The 24,178-nt window shown below is 39.3% G+C and overlaps 1 protein-coding gene across 5 annotated transcripts in view; it reads left to right on the forward strand.

Moving 5' to 3' along the window:
- Window positions 1–24,178, forward strand: part of LOC130913057 (ceramide transfer protein-like) — an 84,252-nt gene that overhangs the window by 24,986 nt on the left and 35,088 nt on the right. For 3 of the 5 annotated variants that reach the window (XM_057831335.1, XM_057831334.1, XM_057831336.1), the window contains exons 4-5: window positions 20,622–20,729; window positions 20,808–20,946. In XM_057831335.1, coding sequence (XP_057687318.1) covers window positions 20,622–20,729; window positions 20,808–20,946 — 247 coding nt within the window. Of the gene's footprint in view, window positions 1–7,383; window positions 7,544–7,639; window positions 7,927–20,621; window positions 20,730–20,807; window positions 20,947–24,178 lie in introns of those variants that run through there. The other 2 variants (XM_057831338.1, XM_057831339.1) reach the window with 2 other exon arrangements.

A 24,178-nucleotide genomic window follows, 5' to 3' on the forward strand; every position in this document is an offset into this window, starting at 1 on the left:
TTGGAGCCTTTTTTTAATTGTCTGAAGCCTTACAGTCCCTCTCCCAATGATTAGAAATATTGTGGGAAGCAATGTGGGGAAGCAAGGTAGCAATTGATCTTTTTCTTAACACCTTATTTTACTTCCCAACGCAGAGAAGATATATCAATTGGTAGCACTACGCACAATCATGGTTGCACTTCCCATCATGCATTTGGCCATGGCTACAGTATCATTTACTGAAAGCTCAACAAATACACTAGATGGCAATATGTAGTCACAATATACAAAGTCACATTTATCCTTTAAGAATTACAAGTCTTTCTATCAGTGGATCCCTCTCACAGAAAGAATGTTAATAATGTAAATGCCATCTTGAGGATTTGTCATAATAAACAAATACAGTACTAATGTACTATATGTTGAATGTATAGTTTTATTCATTTTTTTCTTAATGCATTGCCAAAATGTAAATGATCGGGAAAAATTATCGAGAATGATTGGAATTGAATCGGGAGCAAAAAAAAGCAATCGGATCGGGAAATATCGGGATCGGCAGATACTCAAACTAAAACGATCGGGATTGGATCGGGAGCAAAAACACATGATCGGAACAACCCTAATTCTTTATATATTTTTTGTGTATACAGTACACTAGTTTGAAACGCAAATGCTATATTAACATACAATAACATGCATAAGATGAATAAAATGTACTCACCACACTGATGATCTTGATAAATTTGATAAATGAAGAAAAAACTCCAGAACAATGGCAATAAAGATAAAGATGACTTATTGAGAAGCTTCTGCAGGAGGTGTCCTGCACACAAGGAACATCTTGATGGGGAGTTGTGACCGTTTTTTTCTGGATGGCATCCTCTTCCAAAAAAGGCCAGTCTCATCCATGTAAAACACCTGCTCCGGGAGATAGCCACCCTCTTCAATTATTTTGTTAAATTGTCCTCAACGTAACGAACAGCTGCGTCATGGTCCACCGAGGAGGCCTCCCCATGCAACGTAACGCTGCGAAGTCCAAACCTCTTTATGAATTTTCAAAACAGCCCTTGCTGGCAACAAAACCAGTTTTCTTCTCTTGTACTAGGCTGTGGTTCATCTTCGTCGTAGTCGGCATCACCACCACCTTCATTCAACTCTCCTTCAGGAATGAGGCTATCATACAGCGCTTTGGCTTTTGCCCTAATCATGTTTGTGTTGAGACTCACCTTCTTTTCCCGACAGTCCGATATCCACACTGTTAGTGCATTTTCCATTTTTACAATCGTCTTGTTGCGAGGAGTCATGACTCGCTTAGTGTCCCTGGAAAACGACATTGAGGCGGTCTTTCAGATTTTCGCCTCGTCTTTTTTTATTAAACGAACGGTTGATTCGTTTGGTCTGTAATGGCGTGCGACACATAGCTGTGGCCAACTTTCAGCATGTCCAATAATTTAACTTTCTCGTGCACCGTCATCATTTATCTTTTCTTCTTGGGTTTGCCAGAGGATTGAGCAGGCGGAGGACGCTTTGGAGCCATTTTCCTTCGATAGCAGCAAGGTTAAACATCTCGGCCAATCAGCTTGCGATATTCCCGAGTGATGCTGGCCAGCGAATCAGAGCGGTGGAATATGAGTTGGGCGGGCTCTCCTTGCCTTCTGTTGGGAACGGGCAGATTTTACACCATATTTTCTCGATTATTCTAATTTTTTATGCATGTATGCATGTTTTGACTGAAAAAAAATCTGCGCTAGACTGAAACCGCGAAATTCGAAGCGCTAAGTAGCGAGGGATCACTGTACTGTAAAAAATACAGTACTGTAACATGTTTGAAACTTCAAATAACCCCCCCCCCTTTTTTTTTTTTTTTTTTTTTTGTATCGGATCGGGATTCGTATCGCAGATTCTCAAAATCAGGTTACTGGGCTTCAGGTGCAAAAATATGCGATCGGGACGTCCCTAGTATTATAATCATATGTATGAATGAAATAACATGTTTTTATGTGGGCTTGTCTATTGTGTGCACCGAAAAGAAACTTATTTTAGCCAAAAAAGGCAGTACACATACACTAGTGACTCTTTTGTGAAGCTTTATCAGGTCAGCTTCAGGGTTATTTAAAAAAAAAAAAAAAAAAGTGGTGCGTCTGGCTGACATTGCTGCTGACTTTTAGAATGTCAGTTGAGTGTGAATGACCGCAGGTCTCTGGTCCATTAGTGGCGGCGTGCGAGTATTCCAGGGTCGTGTTTGAACTGTGCCCTGCAGTAACCGCAGTGCTCTGTTTGTTACCTGTGGGTTGTTAGTGAGCCTGACTGCTCTGCACTGCCCCATGTTGGGCAAAAAGAAAAAAAAAGATTTCATCATTGGTACCTAGGTGGGTCAGGGTTCATTTGGCTATGCATTCAAATTTGAAAGGGAAAAGATGTGTAAATTATCAGAATGATTTCACAAGTTTTCAATGTGTGCGACACCTGTGACAGCACACTTGAAGTCATGCTGCAGTTTTGGGTGACTGAATTGGACCATATTCCAAGACACAAAATGGCTTTTTTTTTGGGGGGGGGGGGGGGGTGACAACATTTAATACTCTAAAAAGAGACAGGTACGAAATATTGAATGTAGGTCGATCCAGGTTACAACATACTCGACTTATGCGATTTCGACTTTACGTCTGCTAATTTTCCTCCAGTGTTTTTTTTTTTTTTTTAAATTTTAAGTCATATAAACAGTACCTTTTTGTACCATACAGTGTGTTACTTTTTACTGTATTAATATGACTTGTTCTGTCCTCACTAAACGTGAAGTTAGAAGCTTCTTACTTCCCTCCCTTTTGACAATTTGTAAAGCTGTAACACACATATGTACACTTAAGTTCAAACAACACGCATTTTAACAAGAAAACACTTGACAAAAACAATTGGTGTTCAAGCGTCTATCCAGTTTGATCAATATGTACATTTAGTTGATTAAATTAGCCTAATTTGCCTGACCACTAAAGTCCACTATCTTAAATGCTCTGAATGCTAACATATTTACAATTCTCGTAGCAAATCGCTCACGCGTAACTCCACAAACGGTTGATGTAAACTTAATTACAAATGCATACACTAACATATATTAGTTGAAACAACTTGCAGCCTTATGTAGGCCAAACCAGAGCGCAGCTATCCTTTATCCATGTCAAACGTCTGAGTCTGCGTCTCAGTCATACAAGGCGACAGTCCAGCCAGACCCAACATTGTCACCAGAAGGCAGTGTATCCGCCATCATTAAACAAAAAAACAATACTTTTGGACTTTTTGGATTGTTATTTTGTAGGGGGACTTAAAGGGGTAATTACGACTTACGCGAAAATTCGGGTTACGTCGCCACCATTGGAATGGAACTCGTGTGTAACCCATTGACTACCTTTATATCGAAATAGTTGCATACAGTGGAGCAAATAAGTATTTATTCAACCACCAATTGTGTAAGTTCTCCTACTTGAAAAGATTAGAGAGGCCTGTAATTGTCGACATGGGTAAACCTCAACCATGAGAGACAGAATGTGGAGAAAAAAAAAACAGAAAATCACATTGTTTGATTTTTAAAGAATTTATTTCCAAATTAGAGTGGAAAATAAGTATTTGGTCACCTACAAACAAGCAAGATTTCTGGCTGTCAAAGAGGTCTAACTTCTTCTAACGAGGTCTAACGAGGCTCCACTCGTTGCCTGTATTAATGGCGCCTGTTTTAACTCATTATCGGTATAAAAGACACCCGTCCACAAACTCAGTCAGTCACACTCCAAACTCTACTATGGCCAAGACCAAAGAGCTGTCGAAGGACACCAGAGACAAAATTGTAGACCTGCACCAGGCTGGGAAGACAATCTGCAATTGGTAAAACGCTTGGTGTAAAGAAATCAACTGTGGGAGCAATTATTACAAAATGGAAGACATACAAGACCACTGATAATCTCACTCGATCCGGGGCTCCATGCAAGATCTCACCCCATGGCGTCAAAATGATAACAAGAACGGTGAGCAAAAATCCCAGAACCACACGGGGGGACCTAGTGAATGACTTACAGAGAGCTGGGACCACAGTAACAAAGACTACTATCAGTAACACAATCCGCCGCAAGGGACTCAAATCCTGCACTGCCAGACGTGTCGCCCTGCTGAAGCCAGTACACGTCCAGGCCCGTCTGCGGTTCGCTAGAGAGCATTTGGATGATCCAGAAGAGGACTGGGAGAATGTGTTATGGTCAGACGAAACCAAAATAGAACTTCTTGGTAGAAACACAGGTTCTTGTGTTTGGAGGAGAAAGAATACTGAATTGCATCCGAAGAACACTGAAGCATGGGTGTGGAAACATCATGCTTTGAGGCAGTTTTTCTGCAAAGGGACCAGGACGACTGATCTGTGTAAAGGAAAGAATGAATGGGGCCATGTATCGATAGATTTTGAGTGAAAATCTCCTTTCATCAGCAAGGGCATTGAAGATGATCTTCCAGGTTGACAATGATCCCAGCCAGGGCAACAAAGGAGTGGCTTCGTAAGAAGCATTTCAACGTCCTGGAGTGGCCTAACCAGTCTCCAGATCTCAACCCCATAGAAAATCTGTGGAGGGAGTTGAAAGTCCGTGTTGCCCAACGACAGCCCCAAAGCATCACTGCTCTAGAGGAGATCTGCATGGAGGAATGGGCCAAAATACCAGCAACAGTATGTGAAAAGCTTGTGAAGAGTTAGAGAACATTTGGCCTCCGTTATTGCCAACAAAAGGTACATAACAAAGTATTGAAATGAACTTTTGGTATTGACCAAATGCTTATTTTCCACCATGATTTGCAAATAAATTCTTTAAAAATCAAACAATGTGATTTTCTGTTTTTTTTTTTTTTTTCACATTCTGTCTCTCATGGTTGAGGTTTACCCATGTTGACAATTACAGGCCTCTCTAATATTTTCAAGTGGGAGAACTTGCACAATTAGTGGTTGACAAAATACCTATTTGCCCCACTGTATTTCCCTGCACTTACTCTATAAAAGTAACATTTACTGACAACCACAATGTTTTTTATTCATTTCTTTTAGTGTTTCTGAATGCTAAAGAGTTGCACTTTTGAACTAATTCATTATTTTTTTCAAGCTTTTTATCTGAGTTTGTTCTACATGATAAAATGTATGAGTGAGTACTTGTCCGAGAATGGTGATTCCATACTTTTTGCTAGGGGTTGCAGTTTCCGAGGTGCTTCCGCATTTCTGCTCACTACTTTCCGTTTGACAATTACAGGCCTCTCTAATATTTTCAAGTGGGAGAACTTGCACAATTAGTGGTTGACTAAATACTTATTTGCCCCACTGTATATGTAGAACTAGATGCGAAATGACAGACGACGGCGGCGTTAGAACATGTATAGACAACTAGATGCGAAATGACAGACTTGCCGGCGTTACTAAACAGCCGCCATCTTAAAGCAATAGACTTCTCTAGAAGGCTATGTTGTACCGAACCTAACTAACTTTTTATTTAAAATATTCCTAAATCAGGAAAATCTTCACTTGAATCTTATCTTTAAATGAAGAAACAGTTTTATAACTTTGACATGTCAAAAGTAGACAGAAGGGAAATTATAGAATAACGGAGCAATTTTAACAACATTAACGGTTTATTCACAACAATAAATTAATTGAATGTACTTTAAAGCTGCTGACACAGAATGGGGACTAATGTACAAAACATTAAGGGGGTTACATTAATAATCGACTTATAATTGAATCGGAGCCTCTGAACCGTAATTGTAATCGAATCGTTAGGTGCCTAAAGATTCCCACCTCTGTACTACAGTTACATGTCTCAAGTAATTTTCTTCAGTCTTAGCAATACAATAGCAATACAAATATTGGTGTCATTATCTAATCAATTTACCGTATTTTTCGGACTATAAGTCACGTTTTTTTTTTCTTCATATTTTGGCTAGGGGTGCGACTTATACTCAGGAGCGACTTATGTGTGAAATTATGAACACATTATGATATAATTTCACGTTATTTTGGTGTTTTGGAGTGACACTGATGGTTTGGTCAACTTGTTAGCAGTTTCTTTATGCTATAGTTATCTGAATAACCTAATAGCTATGGCCACGTTCGCGTTCTGTCTTTGGCAATGTGTGTTCAATTGTATTATTGACTTTTTTGTATTGAAATGTATGCTTTTAGTTTGTGGCGCTTTCATGCCCACTTGGGGGCGCACTCGCATCTCTTTACGTGAAGAAGAGCGCTCACATGCCAGAAGAAGACTGACAGCTACGTAGCTCTGAGTGGGCGAGTTAGCGAGAGAGAAACACGGCTGCGAACCTACGTTCATTGTTTATGCTTTTAAAATATCTCTACAGAGGCAACACCTGTGTGTATCATCTTTTCTGTTGTTGTTGTGTTTTCCACCCGCGATCGGACACTGAAGCCAGTTGTGTGGTTGTTTGAACGATGTGCTAATGCTAGCGAACGCATGCTAACCGTTTATGTCATTGCTGTAAGAGCACCTAATTATCATTTATTTACGTTGATGCGAACCTGTTTGGTATCGAGGACCAAATTGATTCAGCAAATCATACGGACGTCCAGCATCGTCATTTGGGAGTTCGCTGTATAGCCAGGACCGAGCCGTAGCGTCCTGGTGAGGACAGTATATTCGCATTTCGTTGTTCATGCACTGTACACTGTACATTTATTCAACATGTTGTTCTCTATTGTATTTTTATATTAAATTGCCTTTCAACATGACATATCTGTTCCATGTGTTGGATTTTATCAAGTAAATTTCCCCCAAAAATGCGACTCATACTCCGGTGCGACTTATGTTTTTTTTCTCTTTGTTGGGCATTTTATGGCTGGTGCGACTTATACTCAGGTGCGACTTGTAGTCCGAAAAATACGGTAGATTTTTTAAAAGTGTTTTATGAAGGTTGTTTAAGCTCACTAGTCCAAATCAATCAAGCATTTGTCTTGATAGTGTGAAACGTTATGGGGGTTGTACAAACTTCAAGTGCACCTCTCAATAAATAATACATTTTGAAGCACTTGTTCTCACAGCAACCAAAATCAAGAGGGACACATAAAACTCTCTATTCGACTGTTCCATTTCGTCATGCTCCAAGGGGTGCAAGAGTAGCGAATTTGTATCTTTATTCTTTTTGTTGCCCGTCACACTTCTTTAGGCTGCTTGCTTACACTGTTGCATTCTAAAGTGGATTTGAGCTAATAAGATTAAGCACATACAAAATGAGTGATACAAGTAAAGCAAAAAAAAAAAAGCTCTTAAATGTTGTTCCTCCTGGCCTCCCCCTTTCTGTCCCTCTCTTTTCTGCTTGTCTAGGGTGAGCTCAGGCTGCATCCATCGCCCACCCATGTGATGCATTTTATTACCCAAACAGTGCCAGACGGCTCTCATCTTTCTCTCTAATGCATACATGCTTTCAAATGGAGTTCCTCCCGAGCTCGCGCTCGTGCACTCGCACGCTCACGGGGCCAGCAATGGATGCGGCACATACAGCTGGGCAGGATGAAAAGGTTTCCCATATCAGGGTGTGTGGTCTTGCGTGATGAATTTACGCAGCGTGTGTGTGTAGCTGACTCCGAATTGACTAAATGCTGGGCTGCTTCACTTTCCTGAGGAATTCTTAATTTCAGCTCCATCTATGCCACAAAAGCAATTTCCCCCTCCCCCTGATGTGTTCATGCTGTCTGTCTTTAACAAGCTCAGCTGATTCTATTGCTTTGTCGGCGCCGCTTCCTCGTGCCGCTTGAGGTGTGTCCAGGGAAACTGGAGTACTGGACCGGAGCATCTGAAGTGTCAGAACAAACTAGGGTTTGTGTCTGGAGGAAGAGTCTTGGTCATGTTGGGGGCAGCAAGCCGCCAGGACTGCAGCAGTGTCCTGTTCTGCTTTGGCTGCTGGAATGGCCGAATGGTGGGCTCATTTCATGCTCGCATGCCGCCCCTTAACAGAATTATTTATGTGTGTGCGCTGTTTTGCATGTCCTTTTGCATTATACATTGACAACTGTCTAGAGAATTAAATGTACATTGCTGTCGGAATGTTTCATGGAGAAAGTTGCTTTGGCGTTATAACCAAGCTCGTTGTTAATTAGATTAGGGCTGCAGCTATCGAATATATTAGTAATCGAGTAAGCAACTGAAAATTCTGTTGATTAATCGAGTAATCGGATAAAACATTTTTTTTTTTTTTTTAGGTAAAGAGCAATTATAAATATACATGAGAAAAAAAGGACATTTAATCGAATATTGAACCATTTTCAGTCAAGCAATGACTTTATTTTCGATGTACATTGTTGAAAACAACGAACAATTGCATCTAAGATGTGAGTAGAAAAAAAATTTCACTGCTTTCACTCAAAAAACTTGTAGATCTTATAAAAAAAAAAAAAAAAAAAAAAAAAAAAAACATATTTCTTACCTAAAAATGTAATTACGCTTGATAACACACATCACTTGAAAGCTATGTGTTTTTCCCCACATGTTTCAATATAATTTCCATTTGTGTCAAGCTATTTTTAAGTTAAGTTTTAAGTTAGTCTAAACTGTAGTACTGGTAGGATTTTGAGTTTTTGCAGTGTTCAAAATAAATGTATGATACCTGCTGTATTGGAGTACATTTATTCAGTCATGACTACTGAGCTAAAACTGACAGTTAGCTTTATTATGTTTTAATTTTACACCCTCATCACTCTACAGCGCTGTGTTTTTACAGATTAAATAAAGTCTGTATGTAAGACACGTTAGCCATGCATCGACAGTGGTCATGATCAATAGAAACCTAGCCCTCCAAAGGGCTAACGTTACGTGAGCGGGTGACAGTAACGTTATATTTATTAGCGATGAGAAGTCTACTGCTTAAAGATGGCGGCTGTTGACTAACGCTGCCCAGACGCGGCCGAGTTTGTCATTGCGCATCTAGTCTTAAATGCATGCGATATCTATGAGACACATCGGACACTACCTGCTACCAAACTAGCATCATGCGGGCGTAGTTTTTAGCAACGTCGGCGTAGTTTGTAGCGGCTGTCGGCTGCGGTAAGTTTATTTATTTTTTTTTTTTTTTAATTGCTTCTTCCTCTACGCATGTGACGTCAGCGCTTTGTCCCGCATTAAAAGGAGTCCGGGCAAAACGTGATGCTTAGAGCTGGCAAAATTAAACGATTCCTCGAGTATTCGTTTCAGCTCTAAATTAGATATATTATTGCACATTTAAAGTTGTATTTTAAGCTAAGGGTATATTTTGGTCACTGCCAGGTAGAGGCGTGTGATAGGGGCAAAGATTTTAATTCCAGGATGTGTCATTTCATATTCCAGTGAACCACTGATAGAAAGACTTGTAGTTCTTAAAAGATGAATGTTAGTAGGAGTTAAAATAATTTGATATTAAAAACCCTCTTGACGTTTTCGTTTTTATACAATTTGTTTAACTAGTAGGTCACCATTGTTGTTGACGTCGCAGGCCGGTGACGTCAATGGGTTCCGGTGTTGGGCTTCCAGAGTATGACTTAGTGACACTAACATCTCATCTGTTCAGCCCTTTCAATTTGAACCCGAGAGGAACATTAATAAGCATGACAGCACTGTCGAGATTTCACAGAACGAGCAGCAAAAGCAAAATGAACAGGACAGACTGGATGAGATGAGACAAGAGTTGGACAAAACCGGTGTTCTGCCAAAATGTGCTACAATGGCGAAATGTTGTACAAGAGGTGAATTTGACACCCAAAGCGGTACCGTGCGCTTTCATCTTGTTTTGTTTGGATGAATACAGGCAGAATGTACTAAAGATGCCTGAAAGGGAACCTCGGACTTAGACTTGTAGGCTCTAATAAACCACAATTGTTCTCTTTTAGCTATTTACTAAAATATGTTATTAGAAACACATAAAATATTGCCATTGATTCTATAACTATAAAACTATATTATTTACTACATATTTTGACCTACGGAGGGCTCCTTGTTCTACGGACGCTCGGGTTGATGACGTACATTATTACTGTCACTCGACGAATACTACCGGGTTACTGCAACTCGTTCTACACGGTGAGACGTCCAACACATGCGCTCATCGGTTAAAAGCTGTGAGTTTTGTGTTTTTATTGAATCTTGTATAACCTTTTCATTGCCTCAAAATACTTTTTGCGTGTGTTTCCCTCTCATACTTTTAAGCATAGTGTTTTCTTGTGGTAGCTTTAAAGCAGATCGTTGATCTGTTGACCACATTAGTCACGTAGCATATCTAAACCACCATCATTTGATATTACTACGTTTGAGTATTTTCTTAAGGCATCTTTAGTATGTTCTGTCTGTATGCATCTAAACAAAACAAGCTGAAAGTGCTCGATAATACTTTGGGTGTCAAATTCGCTTCTTGTATGACGTCTTGCCGGTGTAATACATTTTTGCAGAATACAGCTTTGTTTTTTGTTTTTTTGCCACTCTCGTCACGTCTCATCCCGTCTTTCCTGTTCATTTTGCCTTTGCGGCTCATTTTGTGAAATATACACAAACATAGTATATACAAAATATAATAAATATACAAACTGTATAAAAACTAAAACATCAAGAGGGGTTTCAATATCAAATTATTTTAAGTCATAATAACGTTTATCTTTCTGTGGTATTTTTGCTGTTTGTTTCTAAAATGCGTTTTTGATCAAGATTACATAATAACAACCATTTAAAAAAAAAGGGGGGGGGTTAATATTTTTCTTTCTCAACTGCAGTATTTGTAAATAGTGAGAGGATCTCTATGGCAACTATGTGGTGTGTTTTCGACTTGATATCTTTTCTCCTCACTCATTGCATGCTTATACAAGTTTTGTCACGATGTTCCTATCTGCATAATAGAGTCAGTGGCAACATGTGGGATGGAGGCTTCATTGGCATCCCGCTGGGGTTGGCTGGTTCCACATTTAAAGGAGACAATCTGTGTTTATTTATTTTTAATTGAAAATGGTTCCCTAGTTTCCTAATAATCAGTGAGGCCAATATTGCCAGCATGCTGACTGAGCATGTGAGCGCACACAAAGTCCACATGGCCTGCAACTTCTCCCACGAGTACAAAACAAAAAACCTAAACCATTTCTATGGCAAAATAGATTCAATATCTTATTGCAGGCATGAAAATCTCTCACCTTTCGGCGAAATTCGCCGTTTTGAAGTCAAAAAGGATGACCTACGTGAATCGTGTAGATCCGAGGAGAACAAAATTTAAGGGGGGGGGGGGGGGGTCGTTTGTAGCCATGTGCCAGTTACCTTCACGGATTACCATGCTATGAAAACGTCGCGGTTACAAAACCACTAAAATTTTCCGTCATACAGTAGTACGTATTAGTTATTTTTCATGTGTCGAAAATGCAGCCAGAATTAGCTTGGCGCGGCAGCGCTTACCCCTTCCCCTGTTTGATGCTGCGTGTGTCAGTGACGCTATTCCAGCAAACCCAAAAACAAGCACTCCAAACGCACGGCGTAAATTCTTCAATTTATTGATCTCTCAAATCGTGGTAACTGAAATATACCAAATGAATACATTTAAAACGTTGTACACTCGTATTTTTCCACATGTGAGTAGCTTCAACAGTTTAGCTTCATGAAAAAGTTCGTCAAAAACAAAACACACATTTTCCTTTCAAATTCAATACACAAAGTTACTAAAAACTTACAAAGACGAATGATAGGCAAGGCTTAGCTAGGACAGCAACTTCATTGAGGTTAATCACAGCCGCTGAGAGAGAAACAAGTTTGTATGCGGGGAGGGAAAAAAAAAAAAAAAAAAAAAAAAGAGCGTCAAAGATCGCTAATTGCGACAGATGATCTTGTACTAAGCACAAATTCACATTCGCTGGAGGAGGTAAAGTATCACTCCCAATTGTTTTTAGATGAATGCATTTGCCAGCATATTGAATTTAGTGAGTAATGGTTTTCGTTTTCATATTTTGTGGTATGACAAAGTTACTGCCGTTCGTTGCAGCTTGCGTTGAACACTGCCGGAGCGTCCGGTGAAAAAATAGCTCCCGTTAAGGTAGCGTCAAGCTTGTGTATTTAACGGTAATATAAAAGCAGTGTTGTCAATAACGCGGTATCGTAATGCGTAACTAATCTGATTACTTTCTTTCAGTAAAGAACAATCTAACGCGTTCATTTTTCTAAATCAGTAATCTGAGTAAAATTACTTTCCTTGATGCCTGTGCGTTACTATTTTGTTATTGCCCCATAATGTGTGTAGAATGAAGAATACTGTAGTCATGGGAGTGACATCACATGTCACATTTTTTAATCGGGGATGGAACAAAAAGGGTCTCGTGTATTACCATGATGCGTGAGCGCTGGGAGTTTGCGGCCAAAACAACATAGCCTTGCTACCTCGCCAGGATGCAATGAAATAGGCAGGAGATATACTACAATCGGCTGCATTTGCACACTGGAAACACAGCCATTACTTCACATTTTTGTCCAGTAAAGATAACAAAAATATCCCCGTGCGCTGCAAACTTTGTGCTGGCTCAAAAAGACTGTCCACCGCTATAAGCATCCAATTCAAGCACCACTTGGAATTACGGCACAACAGGTAACACGACAGCCAGGACTTTTTGATACTGCTCGTGCTCAATCCTCGGTTCAAGCTCAGTTGTTGTTGAGGGTTTTGAAAGCTTAGGTTTAAAGAAATTCTAAATATCCATCTTGCCTCCTCAGCTGTAGTTTTGGCTAAGCAATGCAAACGGCTGTCTCTAAGGTTCTATAGTCACATGATCTGTTCGAAAAATAATTTGGACCCATTATGAAATACTTTGAAGGATTCCTGTTCATTTTATTCATTTGTGTTGTTTGTTTTATTGCTCTAAAACTTTTATAGACAACATTTTAAGGGCCATATTCAATGGTCTTTATTTTAAAGGGGAAGTTCAGAATTTTTTATATTAGGCTTAATCTTTGAGTTAGCCGGGGTTTAATTAGTCGTTGGAAATGATTTGAACAAATTCTGTGCAGTTTGACAGTTATTTGTTAGTTTCAGGGCTCCGGAGTGGCTAAGCTAGCGCGAGTCAATGGTGGTTGAAATCAACTCCTTCAACTAATTAAACCCCCGTTAACTCGAATATTAAGCCTTATGTGAAAAATTAAAATGGTCTAATTCGCCACATGTAGGACGTTTTGCCGACGGTGGACATTTTGGCAGAACGCCGGAACATATTTCCTCCACACTTTTCTCACCTTTTTAACCCCTGACCCATTTTCATGCCTGTTATTGGTTTTGATTTGGTTTGAATCAAAAATAAAATGAGCACCGAGAATCATTTAAGAGTTAAGGGATTCATGTAGGGCTGCAGCCATCGAATATTTTAGTAATCGAGTATTCGACTGCAAATTCTATCATTTTAAACGAATAATTGGATAATATATATATATATTTTATGTAAAGAAAAATTGTTTACATTAGAAAACGAGACAATTTACCTTATTTTGAACCATTTTCAGACAATCAATGTCTTTATTTTCGATGTACATGGCTGAAAACAGCCAAAAATCTCAGATGTAACTAGAAAAAAAATCACAGCTTTCACTCAAAAAAACTTCTAGATCTTATTTTAAAAAAAAAATCTTATTTCTTAGCTAAAAATGTCATTACGCTTGATAATAGTGCTGCAATGATAAATCGAATAACTCGAGTATTCGATTAGAAAAAAAATATTCGAATGAAATTTTCCTGCCTCGAGTATTCGTTTAATTAAAGTTGCATTGTAATGGTTTGTTTTGAAAGTGTTTGCCTTTAGTTTTATTCATTTGGGTGGATACACTGCCTTCTAGTCTGCCCCATTTCACATGGCTGAATACAGCTGCTCCCTGTTAAGACCAACATAAGCAAAGTTTTTTTTTTTGAGCTAATGTTTTTTTTTTTTTTTTTAAATGCATTCATAATTTAAAGGTATATTTAGGCATTTTTTGTAGGAATTTGTGTTTTAACTATTTTGAGCATTGTAAAAAAAAAAAAAAAAACGTTGGCATTTTATAGCATTTAAACTAGCGGACTTTTGCTTTGTAAGTTAGCCAATTGTTCTTTTGTTGTACATATGTCCTCATTAATTTATTTTTTCATACCGTTTGTGGCTCAGGTTAGGTATTTTAATTTTTTATGTTCCTTATCCGATTACTCGATTATTCGAACTAACAGCTGCAGGCCTACTTGATAAATGGTAAATGGTGTTACACTTATATAGCGCTTTTCCACCTTTCAAGGTGCTCAAAGCGCTTTACACTATCTCGCCATTCATCTACGACTACTCTACCACACACCTCACTTAAAAGTTAGGTGTTTTTCCAACATGTTTCAATTGAATTTCCATTTGTGTCAAGCAATTTTTAAGTTTTAGTTAAGTTTTAAGTTAGTCTAAATTGTAAGTCCTGATAGGATTTTGAGTTTTTGCAGCGTTCAAAGTAAATGTTTACCTGCTGTATTGGAGCACATTAGGCACCAGTGCTACTTAGTGTTTTAGCCATCAATGACTACTGAGCTAAAATTGACAATTAGCTTTATGTTTTCATTTGACACCCTCATCACTGCACAGCGCTGTGTTTTTAAAGATTAAATAAAGCCTGTATGTAAGACACGTTAGCCATGCATCGACAGGAGTCATAATTAAGAGAAACCTAGCCCTCCGCAGGGCTAACGTTGCTTTAGCAAGGTACAGTAACGTTAATCTTATTTATTAGCGCTGAGAAGTCTACTGGTTTAAGATGGCGGCTGTTTACTAACGCCGGCGAGTCTGTCATTTCGCATCTAGTTCTATGTACGTGTGCTAACGCCACAGAGTCTGTGATTTTGCATCTAGTTCCGTATACATGTGATATCTATGAGACGTATCAGACGTTAACACCTTAGCATCTTGCGGGTGTAGTTTGTAGCAACGCTGGCATAGTTTGCAGCGGCTGTTGGCTGCAGTAAAATATTATTGCTTCCTCTACTACGCACGGGACGTCAGCGCGTTGTCCCGCATTAAAAGTAGTCAGAGCGTAACGTAATGCTTAGAGTTGGCAAAATTAAACGATTCCTCGAGGCGAATCAAATTACGGGGATTAATTTTTTAACTCGAGTTACTCGAGTATTCGTTTCAGCTCTAGATTCATGCCTTTTTAAGTTTTCAATCTGCTAAATTGACATGACCAAAATTGAAGTAAAATACAATTAAATTTGTGACTCGTAACCAGTTGTATTTGTTGGTTGAAAAAAATAAATAAAACATGCAAACAAAAACCAATGTATTAAAGCAACACGAGGTAACTTTTAGACCTTTATAAAATATTTGTCATAGGGCCGGTGGGGGAATGCGGTACTAAATTAAACAACTGGATTCATTACCTCATTACGATTCATCCTTCACACAGCTGCTGGAAACAGAAATCATTTAATCCAGGGGTCCCCAACCTTTTTTGCACCACGGACCGGTGTTATTTGGGTCTTTTTTTTCATGGACCGGTGTTCTGACAAATTTTGCAACCCATCAAAGATTGCAACGATGCTGTTCTGCGCATGCGCGTAACGTTATACATAGCTGCAAAATGCGCAAATGCAGCGATTCCAAAGTAAACACTACAAACCCTCTTGAAAGAAAGGAATATTAACTTACGTTTGATCATGGAAGGAGTTGTAGAAAGGTTCTCCTCAGATTCATCCTGCCATGTAAGCTTCACACAACAGCTGCACACCGCGCTCACCATTAACGACTTCGCCTTGTCGTTAAACATTAATTAAGAAGCCCGCTTCACAAAGATACGATGTTGGAAATTGTAGCAAGGTTTTCAACGCTCTTGTCGCGATGTCAGGATATTCCAGAATGACTTTAATCCAGAACCTCGGTAGAGTTGTTGTCTCAAATGTACGTTTAATAAGGTCGCAGTCATTTGCGATCTCTCTGTTTATTCACAAACGGGTCATGAATCCACTCCTTCGCAGTTCGTGGGTCTTCGAGGTTGTAGGCTCGTCAGGTGCCCTTTTCGCCGTAAAAATATTTCCAAAGACGTCTGTTTTCCTGTTTGCTTCGCTCGTGTGGGGGCTAATTATTTCCGAGAACAAATGTGCTGCGCCGCGGCCTAGTAATACGCTAATATCAAGGACAAGCGCACATAGATATATTATATACACAAACAAGATGTACTTCTAGCAGTCCAATCAATGGACTTCTTTGACAACATTGTAATCTATCCCGTAGTATTATATCTAGAGTAGACAGAGATATTGGTGTGTTAAGCAGGGGCACAGGGTTAATTTGGCCAGAATGCGGTCGTTATTAAATTATTTTTTCTCTGCGGCCCGGTCGCAAATGCGCCACGACCGGTACCGGTCCGCGGCCCGGCAGATGGGGACCCCTGATTTAATCCATCTGCAGGCGACCGGCAGATCAGGATTTTATGACACTGTACGAAAAAGGGTCATCTTTAAGGCAAAACTTTTTGTCCACCTGCGTTGCTTACATCGTCAAAAACTGAAAAGTTACCTGGTGTTGTTTTAAAACATGTTTAAACGCACTATTTACAGCTTTTTTTAAACTTGTGTTGTCCACTCAGATGTCAGTTTACATTAAACTTTAGAAGCAAAATAATAGTAGTTCGTCTCGTGTGAACATGTGATTTTGTGCACTGAAATAAAAAAAGAGTGGTTAGAAAACTCATAACCTAAGAAATTGCACTGAAAATTTAAAAAACAAGATGGAAAGGGGATTTGCTAACACAGTCATCAGCCAGGATGTTGATCAAGGATTTCCTTCCACAAAACAATGAGAAACATGATATTATTGGACTTCCTCTAAATCGAGAGTCAGAAATGAAGATTCTATGAATTACCATAACTTGACCGCAAGTAACACTGGAATTTATTTTCCTGGTTCTTGTTCCTATTCCTGGTTCAACGAGGGATTACAAGTGATTTAATTATTATTATTATTTTTTTTTTTGTATGCATACTCATTGCTACTGTGCATTCACAGAGGGAACATGTGTTTCCTGCACCTTTTTGTATGCATACTCATAGCTACTGTGCATTCACAGAGGGAACATTTAGTGTTTCCTGCACCTTTATCTCAGTTGAACATTTAGTGTTTCCAGCAGCCTTATGTCAGTCAGTCATAAAATAGAAGTTTAAGAAATTCGGTACAGTAAAATGTAATAAAAATAGTTCCCTGTGATGTAGCTTTTGTAAAATTCAAATATGTGCTGCTAACACAAGCTAATGCTAATCCTTCCAGCATTGCATTTGAGACAATGTAGTTTGGTCATGGTTTGTACCTCACAAACCCAAGCTTATCATGTCATTGGCATAGAAATCTGGTGTGGGGTCGATTATTATGTAATAGTGGCACAAATTTACATAATAATCCAAATCCAAAACTGAAGAACAACTATCTTACAAACTCATTTACAGAAATACAGTGCTACCGCTACATAGGAATTTAATTTGGTACAGGACTTGGTGTATAAGTCAAAATGGTCATATGTCGAGCGGGATCTTTGTTCTACACCCTAAAAACCTAGGCTAAATTCTAAATAAATACTGCAGGTACAACTACAAATAGCAATTGCACATAACAAAACAAATACAAATCAGAATAATAACAATTAGAGGTGTACGAAATTTCTGATTCTTAGATTATTCGCAATTAGGCAGTAGGAGATACGAGAACGATTCACAAACATCCAAATTCCGATTATTGAAATATGCCAAGTAAAGCGGAACTAAAACACAGTCAGCGCGGTCTTTGGGACGCAATGAGGAACGGAGCGAGATGTTTACTCTCGGTGCTCAACTCATGCCATTAGATAAAAAAACAATAATTCCTGACTGTGGCTAACAGCCGCTACTAACTACGCCCACATAATGCTAAAGGAGATAATAGATATCATTTGTATATAGAACTACATGTGAAATGACAGACTCTGCGGCCTTGGCACATGTATAGAAAACTAGATGTGAAATGACACTCGCCTACGTTAGTAAACGGCCGCCATCTTAAAGCAGTAGACTTCTCTGGAAAGCTGTTGTAGCGAACCTTCCGAGCGAACCTTATTAATTTTTTATCTAAAATACTCCTAAATCGGCAAAATCTTGACTTGAATCTATCTTTAAATGATGAAACTTAAAAACTTTCACATGTCGAAAGTAGAAGGGAAATTATGGAATAATGGGAGCAATTTTAACAACTTTAACGGTTGAGTCACAACTCGTCACAATTAAACTTAATTGAATGTAGTTTAAAGCTGCTGATACAGAATGGGGACTTCAGAATTTTGTTTACTGTTTTGAACTGTTAACTTGACACTTGTCAACTGTCAACTTGACAAGATTCCCACTTCTAATAATGATAATGTAAGGAATCAGGTTCTAATGTTGCCGATGCGTTAAGAAAGTTAATAAACGCCACAGACGTCACGTCTGCTCATAACTGCACAACACCAGCATTTGGCAATCGACTTTTATAAACAGGACGAGTTTGAAGTAATGCGTTCTTAATTTGCCACTCATTGTTCATCATGTAACCGTGAGTTTGTGCTCTGTGTCCCAGGGTTTAAGCTGTCTGGTGTCAAACCGAAGCTAATCGTAGCAGCCAAGTCGGCAACAATATATTGGCGGGCATTGTTGTACATATCCGTAATGACGGCCTTTGTCAATTATGTATGAGTGGAGATAGCGTATCACCAACCCAAAACGCTGCCACACAATGGATCTATATCAGGGGTCTCCAACCCAGTCCTCAAGGCCCACTGTGGGTCCTGGTTTTTGTTCCAGCTGATCCAGCAGAGACAGTTGAACCAATGAGGCTTCTGCTAAAACAAGCCACACCTGACTGCAATCAACTGATTGCACTTGTAAAACACCAGATTGGGGAAAAAGTGTTGTCATGGTGTTTGGTAGGAATGAAATCCTGCACCCACAGTGGGCCTTTGTGGAATAGGTTGGGGACCCCTGATCTATATGACGTTAAAACCGACAAGCCGCCTCCTTAAGCTTCTGTACTCACGAGCTATGGTCCTCGTGCACCAGACATTATAGCGAGAGAGATCACAAAAAAAGTTCGGAAAATACATTTTGGGAGCTTTTTCAATGGATGGAATGTTTTTGCGTATTGAATTGAAGAGGGCGTATCGAACGGTTCAATATAAAACCGAGTATTGTTGCATCCTGAGGAAAGTATCGGGTTCTAATGTTGCGGTTGTGTTTTGTATGCTGTTCCTGAACGCACCATGTGACTGATGACAGAGAAAGGTGCGTTAAAGTGGGAAATTTTTACTTTCTCTTTTCACGTTCTGTTGTTGTTAGCGTCGGCTACAGCGGACAGTAGCCGTGTTGTGTTGCACAAATTCTGAAAAAAATGATTAAAAACCTGACGAAGCTGATATAATAATGATAATGAGAGTAGTCCTCGAAATCATACTGTAGACATATTCCGGCCGTTTTGTTGAAACGCAGTCGTAATCGAATCATTAGGTGCCTTAAGATTCCCACCTCTAATAATAATAATAATAATAATAATAATAATAATAATAATAATGTAATGAATCAGTTTCTAATGTTGAGGGTCTGTTTTGCATGCTGTTCCTGAACGCACCGTTTGACTGACGACAGAGAGAGAGGTGCGGTATAGTAGGAAGCTTTTACTTTCTCTTTCTCATGTTCTGTTATTGTTGGCGTCGGCTATGGCGGACAATAGCCGTGCTGTGTTGCACAAATTCTGAAATAACTTATTAAAAACCTGACAAAGCTGTTATAATAATAACAATGAGAGTCGTCCTCAAGACATATTCCGGCCGGATTGTCAAGCCAGTTCACTGACATGCGCACCACGCTCATATTTTTCCATCATTTCCTTCTGAATTTCAATGGTAAGCGTCACCTTTTTCCTTTTTTCACCACATACGCTAACCTTCTTGGGACCCATGTTGATTTCTCTCACAAGAAAATCCGCCGTGCGTTTGTCTTGCGGGAAAACAATGAAATGGGACGCTGCCATAAATTGTCATATTTCGAGCATGTCGTCATGTGACGAGTCAAATTTTACGTCGTATGTCGAAAGGATCTTATGTCGAAGCGATTGATATGTCGAGCTACTACTGTTGTCAGAAAACAAAGACTGAATCAGTTGTTGAAATCACCCCAAAAATTAACAGGAAATAGTCCACATTTGTATCTTTTGCCTTGGTAGAGGAATCTTAAGCATTTTTAATTCGTGTGATAGATTGATTAGTGTAGGGAGAGACTTTTTGGCTTGATAAATCGTTAATGCGATGTCTACTTTATGAACATAGAATGTTTTATTTTTACATGGTAAGAATGGCGCTGTTTGGTCTCTGCATATTTTCCATTCCTATTGTTTCTCTAGTGTTTGGCTGTGTAGGTGGAGGTCCTGCTCTTGTCCAGCTCCACATTGCTCAGTGTTGCTGACTGCTGAATAAAACTGTTCTTCCCTCAATCTGTCGTCTTTGTGTGAGCTGCAGACTTTAGAAGCAAATCCCTTAATGTGTCAGGTCTTTCTGCTTCTGGGGAACACTAGTCTCGTCTTTACTGTCTATATGTAATCTTTCTCTTACCTGCAATTTGTTTCTGCCTTTTCTATTTAACAGGCAGAGTCAGGGTATGGTTCCGAATCTAGTCTGAGGCGACATGGTTCCATGCTGTCTCTCACTTCAGCAGCTAGCGCCTTGTCTGCCACGTCCACATCCTCTTTCAAGGTAGGTGCATTCTCCATTGGACAATTAAAAAAACCTATCCCGTGCTCTGAATCTAATAAATGGCGCCTTTTTGTTCAGAAAGGGCACAGGCTGTGCGAGAAATTGGCAGAAATGGAGACCTTCCGAGACATTCTTTGCAGACAAGTGGACACATTGCAGAAATATTTTGACTCCTGCGCTGACGCTGTTTCCAAAGACGAATTTCACAGGGACAGAGGTAGGGAAGGGATAATTTCTGTTGAAATTCTTCCTTCTTTACTATGTTTACATGAATGACATTGAGATTCGATATTATATTGGTACATAGAACTAAAGAATAGCTATAACAGTGTAACTTGCATGTACACTTTTTGCTGGGGATGGGACATTAATAATACCAAACAGATTAGGTGAACGTGGGTCAGGGTGACCGAAAAGTGTCATGGCATGTAATTGACTTTCCTATATATATATGATAGATATATGAATTTAAAATTAAGACTTTGCCGGTAAAATGTTGTCTATAAAAGTTGTAAAGCATTAGCAATAAAACAAACAATAAAAATAAATGAAGTGAACAAAAAAATAGATATTTTTATAATGTGTCAAAATTATTTTTCGAACAGATCATGTGGCTAGCACCTTAGACCAGGGGTTCCCAACCTATTCCACTAAGGCACACTGTGGGTGCAGGATTTCATTCTTACCAAACAAGATGACAACACTTTTTCCCCAATCTGGTGTTTTACAAGTGCAATCAGTTGATTGCAGTCAGGTGTGGCTTGTTTTAGCAGAAGCCTCATTGGTTCAACTGTCTCTGCTGGATCGGCTGGAACAAAAACCAGGACCCACAGTGTGCCTTGAGGACTGGGTTGAAAACCCCTGCCTTAGACGATCATTTGCTTTGCTTAACCTAAACCACCTGAGGACAGGAGAGGCAAGATGGAGATTCGTAATTTTTTTCCAAACCTAAGCTTTCAAACGCGACAACAACTATTGAGCAAGAACCAAAGATTGAAGATGTGGACCATGAAACGCCTGAGAGCACCGCCAAAATGGTGAGCGGGGTTTCACTTTGCACCACTTAAAGACGTTAATTGTACAACAGAGCCACCACCGGGTGTACCATATTCTTCTTCTCCAATAGGTAAAACTAGGGTGACCATATTTTGATTTCCAAAAAAGAGGACACTCAGCCCGGCCTCAAGATACTTGAATTTTACTCAAAGTTCACTCAAAGATGCCTATATCACTTTAATATATTCAAAGTGTCCCCCCTCACTCTGGATGGAAAAATGCAGTTTGAAAAAAAATAAATAAATAATGAATTTAAAAAAAAAAAAATATATATATATATAAAATATATATAATGCAGACCCATAGAAATGTAGTCCAGTCAATACACATACACACAGTAGGCTATGTGCCAACTAAACATTTTTATAAATTACTATCACGACAATTGTTCTTGACAAATTGTTATTCCCATTCAATTGATATTCTCATTAAATGTTCTAGATTGCACACAAACAAAAACCGAAATAAACTGACAAACTATTCAACCAGCATGTTTCCAAATGTAGCAGTTCAAAACTACGTTTCCCATAATGCCTAGCGCGGTTTAGCTTACTGATAGCTAGCTGAGGCAAAAATCAAACTTTGCTATAAAAGTTTACAATCATCGGCAGCGCAACGATGTGACACCAAACGGGATTTTACAGTCAAAGGTCTGACAGAAGTCAACAGTTGCCATTATAGACGTATTTATCGTAAAAAACTTCAGGCGTTGTGGCCAAATCCTCAACCCAGTAGATGGCGGTAATGCCTCATGATAGGGGTAAACTGCCAACAAAAACAAGAAGAACTACTCCTTCCCTCCCTACTACTAGGAGCCATGTCATCGCAGGCAGGCGCTGCCACCCAGCGGCCGGAGGGATTCTCTTCGAATTGGTCCCGTGAAAAATAATAAAAACCGGACATTTTTATGAATTTATAAAACCCGCCCGGACCACGAGGATACTACATGAAAGTAGGACTTGTCTGGGCAAAAGAGGACGTTTGGTCACCCTAGGTAAAACAGAAAAACGTGCATGCTAACACACGCACGCACACACACAGCTGGGATGCATGCATTTACGAGCATGGGCTAAGCTACTAACTGAGCATTTATCTTGTACGTTAATTTTATTGCTGACACTGCGTTTCGGGGTCACCAACATGTTTTGCACCCCCTGCCACAAAAGCCAAACTCAGCCTATACATATGTAGAATACATACACGTGGCTCCTCCCGTTTTGTGCTTGCCGTGGACCGCTCTTCACACTGGGCTGACGCTAGTGTGAAAAGCCCTTAGCAGTAGAAAACACATACAGGAGGACACTTCTCTCTAAGCAGTTTCCTTCTTGAGTTTTGCAGGTTAGCAAGTTCACACAGTTTATCGTTATGCAAACTTTGATAGAGGTCAGACTTTCAGTAGCAAAATTAGTGGCGTGTTCACCACCTCCACAACATTGACGTCTTTTTACATTACTTACAGTGTATCACAAAAGTGAGTACACCTCTCGCATTTCTGCAGATATTTAAGTATATCTTTTCATGGGACAACACTGACAAAATGACACCTTGACACAATGAAAAGTAGGCTGTGTGCAGCTTATACGATAGAGTTAATTTATTTTCCCCTCAAAATATAGCCATTAATATCTAAACCCCTAGCAACAAAAGTGAGTACACCCCTGAGTGAAAGTTGTCAATATTAACATATGTACAACAACGTCAACTGTCAATATTTTGTGTGGCGACCACTGTTATCCAGAACTGCCTTTACTGTACTTCATACTTTAGTCTACTTCATGTAGCGCAACAATACGTCCTTTTAGATCCTTGGAGAGTTCTATGCCATGTGGTGCCATGTTGGAACTTTCAGTGACCAGTATGAGAGAGTGTGAGGGCTGCACTACAAATTTGAACACACCTGCTCCCTATGCACACCTGGACCTAGTAGTAACACTAACGAGTCACGTGACATTTTCGAGGGAAAATGACAAGCAGTACTCAATTTGGACATTTAGGGATGTCGTTTCTAAGGGATGTACTCACTTTTGTTGCCTGGGGTTTAGATATTAATGGCTATATTTTGAGTTATTATGAGGGGAAAAATGAATTAACTCTTCTATGAAGGAGAAAAGATATCGTCATCGCACACACCATATAATTGTTTGCATTAGTCTAACACATATATAGTCTAACACATACATATGGTACAGGTTTTCATAGGCACCGTCTAACTGTTTGCATTAGTCTAACACACGTAATATAATTAATCAGGAAATAGTATCATTTTCATATTTACGGTAGGACTACACTACTAATATAAAATAAATAGCACACCATGGTTTAATGAGAAGAAATAGAAGAGATACACAATGCCGTCTTATCACAAGATTGACGCACCAACTCTGGTAATCAGC

Source organism: Corythoichthys intestinalis, chromosome 3 (genome assembly GCF_030265065.1).
Source record: "Corythoichthys intestinalis isolate RoL2023-P3 chromosome 3, ASM3026506v1, whole genome shotgun sequence".
Classification (NCBI taxonomy): Eukaryota; Metazoa; Chordata; class Actinopteri; order Syngnathiformes; family Syngnathidae; genus Corythoichthys; species Corythoichthys intestinalis.